This window comes from Gambusia affinis, linkage group LG07 (genome assembly GCF_019740435.1).
Source record: "Gambusia affinis linkage group LG07, SWU_Gaff_1.0, whole genome shotgun sequence".
Lineage (NCBI taxonomy): Eukaryota > Metazoa > Chordata > Actinopteri > Cyprinodontiformes > Poeciliidae > Gambusia > Gambusia affinis.
This window is the reverse complement of record NC_057874.1, coordinates 23,177,914-23,190,954: the sequence shown is the minus strand read 5'-3', so window position 1 is coordinate 23,190,954 and position 13,041 is coordinate 23,177,914. Positions and strand designations below refer to the sequence as shown.

General features: G+C 34.3%; 2 protein-coding genes across 2 annotated transcripts; both read left to right on the top strand.

The window, feature by feature from the left end:
• Nucleotides 1-6,747: 6,747 nt before the first annotated feature.
• Nucleotides 6,748-8,910, top strand: LOC122834023 (odorant receptor 131-2-like). Its single transcript, XM_044122089.1, has 2 exons — nucleotides 6,748-6,876; nucleotides 7,900-8,910. Exons 1-2 carry the CDS (start codon nucleotides 6,748-6,750, stop codon nucleotides 8,695-8,697), a joined length of 927 nt encoding a protein of 308 aa, XP_043978024.1. The 3' UTR covers nucleotides 8,698-8,910.
• Nucleotides 8,911-10,058: 1,148 nt separating this feature from the next.
• On the top strand, nucleotides 10,059-12,005 carry LOC122834105 (odorant receptor 131-2-like). Its single transcript, XM_044122232.1, has 2 exons — nucleotides 10,059-10,215; nucleotides 11,205-12,005. The coding sequence occupies exons 1-2, from the start codon at nucleotides 10,084-10,086 to the stop codon at nucleotides 12,003-12,005; spliced, it is 933 nt and encodes a 310-aa protein (XP_043978167.1). The 5' UTR covers nucleotides 10,059-10,083.
• Nucleotides 12,006-13,041: the final 1,036 nt, after the last annotated feature.

Genomic DNA, 13,041 nt, shown 5'->3' with positions numbered 1-13,041 from the left:
ATTAAAGTTTAAATTTTTTAATACAAGAATATTTTACCATAAACCGAAAAATTTCATAAAAGAAATTTTAGTCCAAGTACTGTGAATAAAAACAGGTATTTATTTTCAGCAGATTTGTTGAAATAAAATCCATTTATATATTCACAATGTCATAAAGAACAATGTCACAATATAATATAATGTGTTATAAAACAACAAAACCATATAACACACTACAGGTCATATCAATATTTTTATGGCACATGTATGTAGCAACATGAACATGTGTGCATCAAGTACCAGCCGTAAACTATTAAAAGACTGACTTTTAAAAAATATATAGAATATACTTAACTTCATTTAAAAAACCAGCAGAGGCTGCATTGTCAGAAAACAGTTAACAGTAGCTTAAATGTGCACTGTTACACAATACATCACAATAACAGTGCAAGTGTGATAATGTACTGTATGGTAAGCATTCATATCAATAAATATTGTTATATCAGATGTTTTCCTACATCAGAAGAACTTTTATTCCATTTGTCAAACAAAATCAGTGAGATCCATCTTGTGGAAGCTGAACTGTAAAGAATAGGACAGACAATGTGGGAAGTCATGAGATGGTCAGGAAGTTATCTACATTTTCAAATCGACAGGAAGGCTGACAAATTAAGCTGAAATGACAATGTCCAAATGCATAAAATCATTGGCATAAAGCAGCATTAAGTTGATAATTTCTTTAAAAAAAAAATCAATTACACTGAAGTGATAATAGAAGCTGCATAAAGAATGAGCAGGACTGGCTTCACTTCAGGTTTTTGGATTGTTTATGGCAAAAGCAGTCAGTCAGTCTTCACTAATTCAAACGATTGCATACTGTATTGAGACCCTGCAAATGTCCCCAAGGAGACGATGAAATACAACATGTCATAACAATCTTTTTAGTCATTTTGTTGGTGCTGACGGATCACTGCAAAGGTGTGCCTAATAAACTGAAAACTGCATAGTATAAAAAAAACACCTCACTTAAACGACTACACACTTATACATTTCTGTGATTTAGTAAGAGATGCAGCGACATCCACTTTTTACCACGGACACAGAAAAGATGCAGGCTACTCTAAAGGGCTATTGTGTAGGAATCACAGGCCATTTATAAATAATCATTAAAATCATATTAAAAAGGCTAAAGTAAAGTCAGAACATGCAAGATAGGAGGAAAAGACAACAAAATAATAAACATTTGGTAAAATGCTTACCTAGTTGGAAGTCCTCCACTCAAATTCAGCGAGTCGTTGGAGGAAGGTGTTGATCCGGGAGTTGACACTGACTACTTTCCTCTTGACTTCCCGTCTTGCAGATTGTACTGACTTTGGCTGTGCATTTGGTATCAACATCTGGATTGATCCTCACAAAGAATCTTTTAACAGAAATAAAATATATTAATTGTATTTTTTAAAATGAAGACATACAATACAGCAATCAGCTATGGTTCTTCATCATCAGTCAAAATTAAATTTAATTCATAAATGGTTTGGTGTAGAGTACTTACCGTTGTATTATCTCCAGCGTGGTGGATGCTGACTCCTGATACTCCAGATTGAAGACATAATATGACCCAAAAAAGACAGCAAGGACGCTGGCAAAGTCATGTAGTTGCTCAGGTTCGAAAAATACCTTCTCCTCCATACTGACCATCCACCGGGTTGCAGACATCAAGCTATTTCCTAAAATAGACAAACCCTTGTCAGGCTAACACTAGTGAGTAAAAGTACAGACTACCATAACTATTACATACATTGCTACAAAACAATTATAGTGATAGAAAATATTCCTCTTACCAAGCATGATTACCCTTGGTGTTGTAGGTAAGGTCATTTCCATCTCAACAGACATCTTGGTGGAAGATACCTTTGAAACATAAAAGGAAAACTCTTAAATATGAATTACTGGTAGGAATTTATATTTAAAGGGCCGGTTCACCCAGATTACAACAGGTTTTTGAGAACCTCACCCCGGAGACTAGACTAGACTTTACCCCTACATCCTGCTACCACTCTGAAACAGCGGATGTGAATGACAGTTTGTGAGGCTAAATGAATTTTTTAAAGCATTACATTCCACAAATACAGTATCTGAATGGCTAAGTACAATATGGGTCAACAAAATGTTTGTGATTTGGGTGAATTGATACCTTTAACAAATTAATTGAACAATTCTGATTTAAGATGTGTGTTTTAAGTTAAGAGTCGATATAAAATTACATCAACCAAGATGAAGATTGAGTCCTCTTTTTCTTTGAAATTTTTTCTTTTTCTCTGACAGAAGTAGGACATTGCTCTATTCCACAACGAAACCGATAATTACCTGTGTGTTGATGTTCCTTCACATGTCTACAAAATTCTCTAAATTCTGAAGTACAAATGCTGCAGAATTTACACCTGTACATAGTTGCACCCGTTAGTACTGACTTAACTTTAAATTTGCAAGAGCATGGTTTAAACAGGTGAACAGTCCTTATATGTAACCAGGCTTGGAAATTAACTTTTTTGTCCACCTGCCACTGTGGCTGAACCAACTCAAAAAATAACAGAAACCACTTGAATGTTTTCCACCTTTGTCCTCATTTACAGACTCTTATACACTATGTTGGAGATGTAATGGTACTTTAGCAGGCTAACTAGCTGTAGCAAGCTCAAAGTTATAGATTAGGTTAGCTGCTCCTCTACATTTCCAGACTATTTTGTGGCTTCAAATATGTTTGAAGAGCTGTCTTTTTACCTGTTGTCTTGTCTTTTGAAGAGTTGAAACTATGTTAGCACTCAGCAGGACAGAACTGCACAGCCACTTGGAGGGAAAAAGCTTGGGAGTTAAAAAAAGTCATCTGACAAAAAGAAAAAAAAGAACAACGTTAGAATTCATCCTTGTTGACCTAGCTAATCTGCACTCTTAACATTTGCAAGGTCATGGTTTAAACAAATGAACAGTTATTAGATGTATTTAAAAAAAGGGGGATCAATTATCAGTTAACGTTATATTGTTCGACAAAGGATGTAACAACAATGCTAACAGACACTCAGCACTGAGCTTATCTCAACCCAAAGCTAGTCGCTCGAGGAAGATTTAGCGGCAAAAGTCAAGCTAAAACCTTCGGTAAAATTAGCACCTTAGCTAACGTTAATTCCGAACCAGCTCAAAAAATAACACCATCATATTTTTCTATCTTTCACCTCATGCTAAGTAATAGCATTATAGCATGATGCTATAAGTTACGTTAGCTCCATCTAAAATATACATTTCCAGATTAGGTTTTGGCTTCAAACAGATTTCTAAGAAGTGTTGTTTTACCTGTCTTGCGAAGAGCTGAAGCAGTGTGAGCCCACAGCACGGCGACAGAGCTGCACTTGCACTTGGACGGAAAAAGCTTCGGAGTTTTAAACAAACGTCATCAGAAAAACGTTGGAAGCGAAGCCACCCTTGATGACGTAGCTAGATAAACTGCATATTAATGTTAGCTAGGATGTGAAAAAAAAAAAAAAAAAACAAAAGTACATGCTCTCTTTCTGCCTTAAAAATATGTTAACCACTAAAGTTGTAAAAATACAGAAACAGGGAACCACGATGAAACATCTATGATGACCGTTGGAAATCAAATAGAATTCTTACATGGCCAGTGCAAAGACATGGACCTTACCAGAGGGGCCGCTTTTCATTGGCTGATGCTCATTCTACGTGGTCACGTGGGTGGCAGTCTCACAAACACGAGCTTTTCGTTAGCTAAGTACAGCATAATAGCAGTTCTGATACAACTTCTACACCTTGAAGCCTGTCTGCTACACAGTCTAACGTTAGCTAAACAGATCAATATGCAACGTGTACTGTATCTGACACACACTAAAGATTTTATTTTAGCAGAAAAGGCTTTGGACTAAATTGTTACTCGTGTTAGCCACTCTAGCACCAAGTACAGCTGGTCAATCAACCATCGCTGTGTTCAGGGAAGCGCTGATTAATAATCCATAAATAAATATCAAGTCTGGAAACTTGATATCGTAACGGACTGGATGTAATGTTTTTAACGTAATCTTTGCTCGTCTTGCGGGGCGCAGGCGGTTGATACGGTAGCAAGTGTGCTTAAACTACAAAGAGAGACAGACTAAAAAGGTACGAATGGTTTTGAGTTGATCACCTGTTCGAGTTATTTTACCTTTGTTTACATTTGCTGTGGCTCATTACAGCCGCTGTAGTTTCTAAACGTTGGACAAATTACCCTGTTTGTGATTATACGTCATTCATAACAAACATCAAAAAGAACAAATAGATTTCATAAAATTTTAACAAACAAATGGCTTCTTTACCGTAACAGAGCTCTTTGGTTCCTCTTATCAGTCTGTAGCTTCTCATATTGAGGTCATCAAACCAAATTTCAGATCTACCATAACTGACCGACTGACACCTGCTAGCCTCAGGTTTGCAACCAGCTTGTGACTGAGAAACCAGTAACCTCCTCCCAGATGATGACATGAACTTGTTATTTCCTCTGTCCATTGTAGTAGCTGATATATTGTGAAAATCAGGTAGAAATGATGCACTAATGGAGTCATGTTTACATAGAAACAATGCGCTACGAGGCTTTGCTTGTGAGACTTGCGGTCACGTGGGTCGGTTGTGGGCGGAGCTTGGTAAGGTCCATTATAAGTGCAGTACCACTACTGCAATGTGTAAACAGTAAATTACGGCAACTTCAAAACATACAGTAAGTTAATGTAATACTATGTACTACACCCATAATGCAATGCAAATTACAGTAACTAATTGTAAAGATGTTTTATGTTAGTTTTACTGGGCATTTTGTGGTATTTAGCAGTAAAAAAAATACAGCAAAGGCTAACAGTGCAAGACATTATAAATACAGTACCACTACTGCAATGTGTAAACAGTAAAATACTGCAATTTCAAAACATACAGTAAGTTACTGTAATACTATGTCCTTTACCCATAATGCAATGCAAATTACAGTAACTAATTGTAAAGATGTTTTATGTTAGTTTTACTGGGCATTTTGCGGTATTTAGCTGTAGAAAATACAGCAAAGGCTAACAGTGTGGCCTTACTGTTTTGTCTGTTTCGTAATGTAGCTTTAATATAGCAGAGGGCTTTGTTAGGGTGGACTTTAGCTACAGCTTTACAGTTTCGGGTTTGTTTTTGTTAGATTGATGGTGGGCACTGTAATCCTCAAAATGGAGTAAATAAACAGTAACTCTATTAAACAAATTTGTCTTTTGCAACTGTTATGAGTAAAAAAGTTAAGCCAATTAACTCAACCTAATGCAAAATTACAACTATTGAGGAAACGTCTATAGAAAACCTAATGACTCATTAGCAGAAAACTGCTGTCATTCTGCCAGACCCTTTGGTATCTAGTTAAAAAAACCTATTGAAACAATGTCAATTAAGAGGTTTTGAAATAATTAGACCATTGTATACCCTCATACCGGTAAACAGCCCACGTAACTGTAACTCTGTTGCACACTGTGATCACCATTTAAACCAACCTACCAATATTTCTTTGGGTATCTAAAAAAATGGTTTGCAGTCTAAGACAATGTGTTTTGGCCACATCTTTGATGCTGATGTGCAAAATTAGGCACTTGACAACTTGTTTCTTAAACATATTTAGCACTCTAATAGTTGAAAATATCTTAAGCACAGTAAGCAAGGCATATAGCGTAGTTGTTTATGTTTATGTTTAATTTTTTTTTAAGTAGTGGTTTGGTGAAAGAGGATGGAAGTTAATATATTTGTCTAAAGCTTGAGCTTTAGTTAAAACAATTAATATTTTTCTTTAAAACAAACAAACAAAAAACAGACAAATACACTAACCTCCATCCTCATCCCATTGCACTTGCATCGCTAACATTTGGTTGTCCTTAGCTACATCCACACAACATGCAAAAGAGAAGCGTTTAAACACACACCCACACCAATTGACCCTTGACTATTGTTTGTTCCCTTGACTTTTCTCCACTTTAACTATATATTGGATTATGTCGAGAGGATCTGACTGATCAGCAGCATAAACTAGGTGAGTTCCTGAAGTTGTTCAGTTTAAGCATTTAATGATTATTCAGTATTATTTAAAGATTTGTTTTTTAAAAAATTGCAATAGATATGTCAGATGTGATTTACTAAATTTCTGTTTTGCTTCTAGTGTTGGTACACTTTGCAAACAGTATTGTGTTGTGAAATTGTACTGTTTAATTTTTTCAGCTATTTGTTTTTTTTTGTTCTGCTGCATTGGTTGCAGCAGTGAAAGAAATATTTTTGATCAAAAGAAATATTTGATTGTGTTATTTATTGCTGTGATCATGAAACATAACAAAATACATCAATTGGAAAATGTAAATTGTGAGTAAACGAAGGACATTTTTAAGCTAACTGACTGTCATCTTTGATAAGAAGCTTGAAGGGAAAAGACACAATTTGCTTTAAATGACAGTGAAAAATTAACTGTGATCATTATAGAACTAAAATGAACAAAGTTAAACTGAGTTTTTTAAATACCGTTTTCTATATAATGTACAAGACTCCTTGTATTTCTTTTAATAATATTAAGCATATTAATAGATACTAAAACCTCACACTTTAAATTCTGGTTTTCAAACTTGTCTATGACATTAATTTAGTCAGTTTGAACAATAATCTGTTGAATATTTCTCCACAGTTCCACACACTTTGTCAGATGACCCCCAAACCCTTCATGTTGGTATGAATACCACTACTGTCAATCGGGAGCCGCTGCATGTAGCAATCTTAAAGAATGTGATCACTGTTGTACTCTCTCTTGCTATTATCTACATTAATGGGACTCTGGTACATACATTCAGAAAACATCAGGTATCAATTTTATACATTTTGAAAATAAGCATTTGTGTTTTTTGTGCAATAACTGAAGTAACATGGACCCAGTTTTCTGTTGTTGTAAAACGTCCCCTTTCAAATGTCAGAAAGTTAAGTGGAAATTTTAGAATTGTTGTTTTTTAGCTGTTGTACTTACAGTTTTAAAGTGATGTATGTAAATATAGGACAACAGTAGGAAAAATAAGGCCAATTGAAAATTTAAGGTAAAATGCAAGTTCTCTGCCTTCTCTCCAGAAAACATCCATTTAAGATAGAAAATTAGGTTCAACACTGTTGTTTTATTCAAGCAATAACACAATCTACTTGTTAAATTGGTTTTGTCTTATATTTTTCTGAAAGTTGTATTTTTTATTTACAATTGTCTGTTGGGTTCATTAAGTATTTAAAAAAATACTTAAATGTTTTCTGACAATAATGTCTGAATAAAGAACACGTGTCCACACTGTACAGCTGCGAGACACCACTTAAAGTTTATAATGCTTAGCCAGAAGAAATTCTTGAAAATCAATTGTGCTCCAGCTGTTACAATAATGAAATGATAAAACTTGTTGCTATGAAATGTTTCAAGCTACAGTTTTTTCTAAGCTTTTTAATTTGAATGTCTGTTTATCCCTCTATAAATTGTGACTTATATAATTATATTTGTGAAACTAAAGTACATATAAAGTTTCAACTGAGCAAGATCATTAATAACTTAAGTCCTTTAACAATTATGGACTGATTATCCTAAAGTAGGAAGTATCAGGTAAAAACTTACATTTGATTATATGACTTTCTAGTATCATTAGAGAATGGTAAAATAACATCAATAAACTCCTTTTATTGACCTTGGAAAATTGTGATAGTAAGGAAAATTGTTTTAAATTAAATGTCTGACAAGAAAAAGAAACAATTTTAGTATTGATATCCAGATTGTTTCACACAATGAAATTAGGAAGTCAAAGCAAACAGGTCTGTCTTTTTATTCCAATTCCTGAAAAATCTTATCCTTTGTTTCAGGTTTTCAACACAAATTCTCGTTACATCCTTTACATCCACCTGGTAATCAACGATATTATCACACTTTCAATGACGATCCTCCTCCAAGTTCTTATTTACATTATATATACTCTTAATGTCTCATTTTGCATCATTATGCTAATGCTTTCCACATCTACAGGTCTAAACAGCCCCTTAACTCTTGCTGCCATGGCTTTAGAGTGCTACCTGGCAATATGCTTCCCTCTCCGTCACCCTCAGATCTGTACAGTCAGGAAAACTTACAATGTGATCACTGTGATATGGGTCCTAAGTTTATTGACAATCTTACCAGATCTGTTCATAATTATTGCCACAAGACCTGCAGAGTACTTTCATTCCAGGATCTTCTGCTTGTGGGCTAATGTTTTTACTAACCCGGTCCTTACAAAGAAAAAAGATGTAACCAACATTTTGTTTCTAGTCATTGTTTGGGTCATTCTTTTTTATGCATACTTTAGAATACTTTTCACTGCACAGGCTGCTTCTGTAAATGCAAAGAAAGCAAGAAACACCGTCCTACTTCATGGCTTTCAGCTGTTGTTATGCATGCTAAGCTTTATTTATAATATATCAATAGATGGCCTGTCAATTTTGTTTCCAAAAGATATTCCAACCATTCGGTATGTAATTTCTCTACTGATTCAGGTTATGCCAAGGCTCATCAGTCCGATGGTATATGGCATAAGGGACAAGATGTTCAGGGAACACCTAAAACGATACCTGTTACCTTTAAATCCAGCCATTCATCCAAAAAAGGTGCGAAAAAGGACAATATAAAGACATTTCTAGTACTTTTTTCAAGGCCCAGGATAGTTTTTAGGGTGCCACTGTTTATTCCTTCTTGTTCTATGACATCTAAAAGGGTGAAATTGTGGTTACTTTAGTAGAAGTCTACCCCAAAAAACAGTAAGAAGGCAGTACTGTCGATATGACATCAAAGAACGGTACAGCTTTATAGAGGAAACATGCTAAGCTTTGGTTATGTAAGTCTCTAACAACTGTAATTTGTTTCACATTTTTGTTTAATACCAGTCATCAGTTCCAATAGATTTATGGACTTGTAAAACATTTAACTCAAGTACATTTACATAGGAATAATTACCTCTTGTCTGTCTGACCACTCTCAAGTAAAGGACACAAGAGCCAACAAAACCTTCAAAACAAACAAATAAAAAAGAATTAACTTTATCCATTGTACTGTATTTGCCTATTCATATTCAGGTACATATGTGGGCAGGCCATTGAGGAGGCCACTAGGAGATTACTGACCATGTCAACAGAAAACAAGTTGTCATGTTCAAGAAACTAACTTGAGATGATTTGCGCTATGTGAAATAGTCTGTTATCCTTCTGGAAGTGGTCATCTGAAAACTGGCACACTGTGATAATAAAGGAATGGATGTGGTCACCAAAAATAATGCTCAGTTGATGCTGAGGTCCAAAGAACAACAAAATTGAACCGTTGAATTGATATGGAAAAACATGTTTCATATTCACCTAGTAGTAGTGTTTTGGTTGTCTGAATGGTTTTACTAAGGAATGCTAGTTATTAAAATTAATTGTGTGAAGTCAGGCTTTGAATCTGTGAGCAAGTGCTACTGCACAGACAGATGTGGGTGGTTCTACACACACAGGTACAGACACACTTGACTATTTTGATCCCATGACTTTTGCTCAGCCTATATAAATTGAGTCGTATCAAGCACAGCTGACTAGTTATCTGAAACATAACTGTGTATAACCATCACAAGGTGAGTCTCCTTCATGCTGTTCTTGTGTGTAAACATTGAGACTTTAGGGTAATGGCTGAGTCACAGGTTACAGATGTTTCTGATTTACCTGATTTGAATCTTGAATCTAATCTATTTATAAAAGATTTATTTTTATCAGGTTTTCATTAAGACATGCTTTTTAAGCTGATGACAAAGGAAAGTGCATATTTGTTTAAAGTGAATTATGTTGAATAAAATTATACTCTGTCTAAATTACACCTTAATTAAATGCTTTGTGATAAAATGGTGATTTGTGACTGCTTTTCTCGCTGTATAAACTTGACATGCTGCTGTGTAAAATTTGGTCACTTTTATGTTATGTCCTTGATAAATATTTCTCTGCAGGTTGCCAGATTATGTCAGATGAGTTGCCAGCCCTTCATGTACTGGCATGAATAACACAGCAACAAGAAATAAGGACCCCCTGCACATTGCAATACTTAAGAGTGGATTCACTGTTGTTTTCTCGCTGTCCATCATCTACATAAATGGGATTCTGATACACATATTCAGAAAACATCAGGTATCAATTCTGTTTTATTCAGAAATTTACCCTGATTGCTTCAATAAAAGACAGTAGATGACACAAAACATTCTTACTTTTGCTGTAAAATAAAAGCTGAACAATAAAATGTCATAAAGGATCTGAGTTTTTCACCATAGAGTTTTTGTTGTTGTTTGCAGTTGTGAAGTTTTTCATTTCAAAGAAACAGAAAGTTGCTTCACCTTGTCATAAATTGTACATGTCTTCAAGTTGCTGATTGAGAATTTGTTCTTTTCCTCATTGCATTTCTTCAGACTATGTGCTGGTCTCAACCAAAGTTGAAAAAACCTTTTTGTCACAAGTGTGTAAGAGTGAGGAAAATTATTTAGACTCATTGTTGCATTTAATTTATCTATTGATTGCTTTATTAGTATTCCTGGCATTTTATTAGAATGTTAAGCAGTGATGCATCAGTCTGTGCATCACTGTGATCAAAAGTCATTAATTATTACTAATCGATGATTGTCTGAAATAGCACCTTGATGAAGAGGTTGTTTCTTTTAATTATTGAAACAAATGAATCCCACTCTACTACATAATATTTATTCCAAATATTATGTATAATCAGCTCAGATTATACAGTTCCAGTCATTTTACCATTTATCATGTGTATTTCTGTTTTTTCAAGCCCAGTGATTAACCTGAACAGTTCATTCTTTTATTGCCATGGTTATACAATAGCAATAGATGTTGATATTTAAAAACAAAAAAAATTGAATTAATTGTGATTTTATTTCTAATCCACACAGGGTCAAAACTATACACACAGCAACATAAAAAAATTAAAGTAACCTAAATCCTTTATGAAGTTGTGCTGATGAGTTTGAAATTACATATTATTTTCTCATTCACTTATGAGCCTAAGAAATATAAATTAGTTTACAATATTTTAGATTAGTGTAGCCTAATTAGCAATAATGCTAACATCTTTTCCTCTCATTTCCTCAATGTTTTGTCTTTCCTTTCAGGTTTTCAACATGAACTCTCGTTACATCCTCTACATCCATCTGGTGGTCAATGACATCATCATGTTAGCATTGATGGTCCTCCTTATATTCCTGAGCTATGTCTTGTACACAATCAATGTATCATTTTGCATTATTATGCTTATGATTGCCATATCTTCAAATCTAAACAACCCCTTAACTCTTGCTGCCATGGCTGTAGAGTGCTACCTGGCCATATGCTTCCCTCTTCGCCACCCTCAGATCTGCACGGTCAAGAAAACGTACATTGTGATCTCTTTGATATGGTTCCTAAGCTCTCTTACAATACTGCCAGATCTGTTTGTAGTTGTGGCAACAAGACCTGCAGAATATTTTAATACCAAGATTTTCTGCATGTGGACAAATATTTTCACTTATCCACAGCTTGAATTTAAGAGAGACGTATTCAACATTACTTATTTGGTGATTGTTTGGCTCATTCTTTTCTATGCATATTTCAGAATACTTTTCACGGCACAGGCTGCTTCTGCAAACGCTAAGAAAGCGAGGAACACCGTCCTGCTGCACGGCTTCCAGCTGCTGCTGTGTATGCTAAGTTATGTTCATAGCATAATGATTGAGGGCATCATAAAGTTTTTCCCAGGAGATGCTCTGATCATTCGCTTTGTGATCTCTTTGCTGATTCAAGTCTCGCCTCGACTCATCAGTCCAATAGTTTATGGAATAAGGGACAAATTGTTCAGAGAGTATTTGAAAAGATACTTTTTACCCTCAAATAAGGCAAGCATTAATCCAAAAAAGACAGAAAAGAAGCCAATGTAAAGGAATGTTCTAATTCCTGCAAAGTTTTTTCTTATTTATTTTATTTATTTATAGAGAGAGAGAGATATAGAGAGATTTGGTTTTCCTCATATGCAATGATGCAATTTTGAAAATCTTATATTTATTTTATGTTCTTCAACATTTTGTAAAACAAATAGTCTTGCTTAGTGACCTTTTCACACATGATATGATGAAATTAGTTTTATCAAACAAAATAAACTGATTAAAATGCATGTTTCCAGAAAGGTTTGTGCTTTTCCATGTGTTCCTTCCTAATTAGGAAATATTTTATTTTGTATAGTAAACGTTTATTAAAGTCTTACTTTAGCTTTTGTCTCATGTTTTCTTCCGATAATTTATTTCCTCTTATCAGTACTTTTTCAACAGATGTCGAAGAATGATGCTTTTAACTACCTTGTTTTTTTTTTATGTGTTATTACATTTCAAAGAATATTATTGGAACTGTAAATTATTTCAGTAACTCAATTCACTAAGTGAAGCACATTATATTGACCAATTACACATCGACTGATGTTTTAAGGCCATTATTTCTGTTACTTTTAATTGTTTCAAATTCAAATTAATATAACATTTATGTTTAGAATATTACATCAGACCAATAAAAATGATTTTTCATCCAGATATGCGAGCCTAATAAAAAATATCCTTACAATATGCTGAAAGACTTTTTTCAAAAGGTATAAACGCATTACAGCACATAAACTAGTTTGATGAATATGACTGTCATCTAATTACAGTAGCATGTCCCTCATTGTCACTCCAGCTATTTGCTAAACATATTTCAAGCTAAAATTTTCCATTAAACCATCAAGAAGCTACCAATAACTAAAACCACCTGTTTTAAAACTGCATTTACTCATTTTTTTGAAAAAAATATAGATTACATTTGTAATGAGCCTCACAATCAAACAGTAAATGGTAAATGGCCTCTACTGGTATAGATATTTATCAAGTCCAGAAAACCCAAAAGCATTTTACACTCCATTCAGTCATTCCCCCATTGTCTCTCATTCAC

What these genes read in the sequence shown, in the direction of transcription:
- LOC122834023 (XM_044122089.1), top strand. Translation starts at nt 6,748, where the DNA reads ATGAATACCACTACTGTCAATCGGGAGCCGCTGCATGTAGCAATCTTA. An exon ending in ATACATTCAGAAAACATCAG is followed by an intron (nt 6,877 to 7,899) that starts GTATCAATTTTA and finishes CCTTTGTTTCAG; the next exon opens with GTTTTCAACACAAATTCTCG.
- LOC122834105 (XM_044122232.1), top strand. Translation starts at nt 10,084, where the DNA reads ATGAATAACACAGCAACAAGAAATAAGGACCCCCTGCACATTGCAATA. An exon ending in ACATATTCAGAAAACATCAG is followed by an intron (nt 10,216 to 11,204) that starts GTATCAATTCTG and finishes CTTTCCTTTCAG; the next exon opens with GTTTTCAACATGAACTCTCG.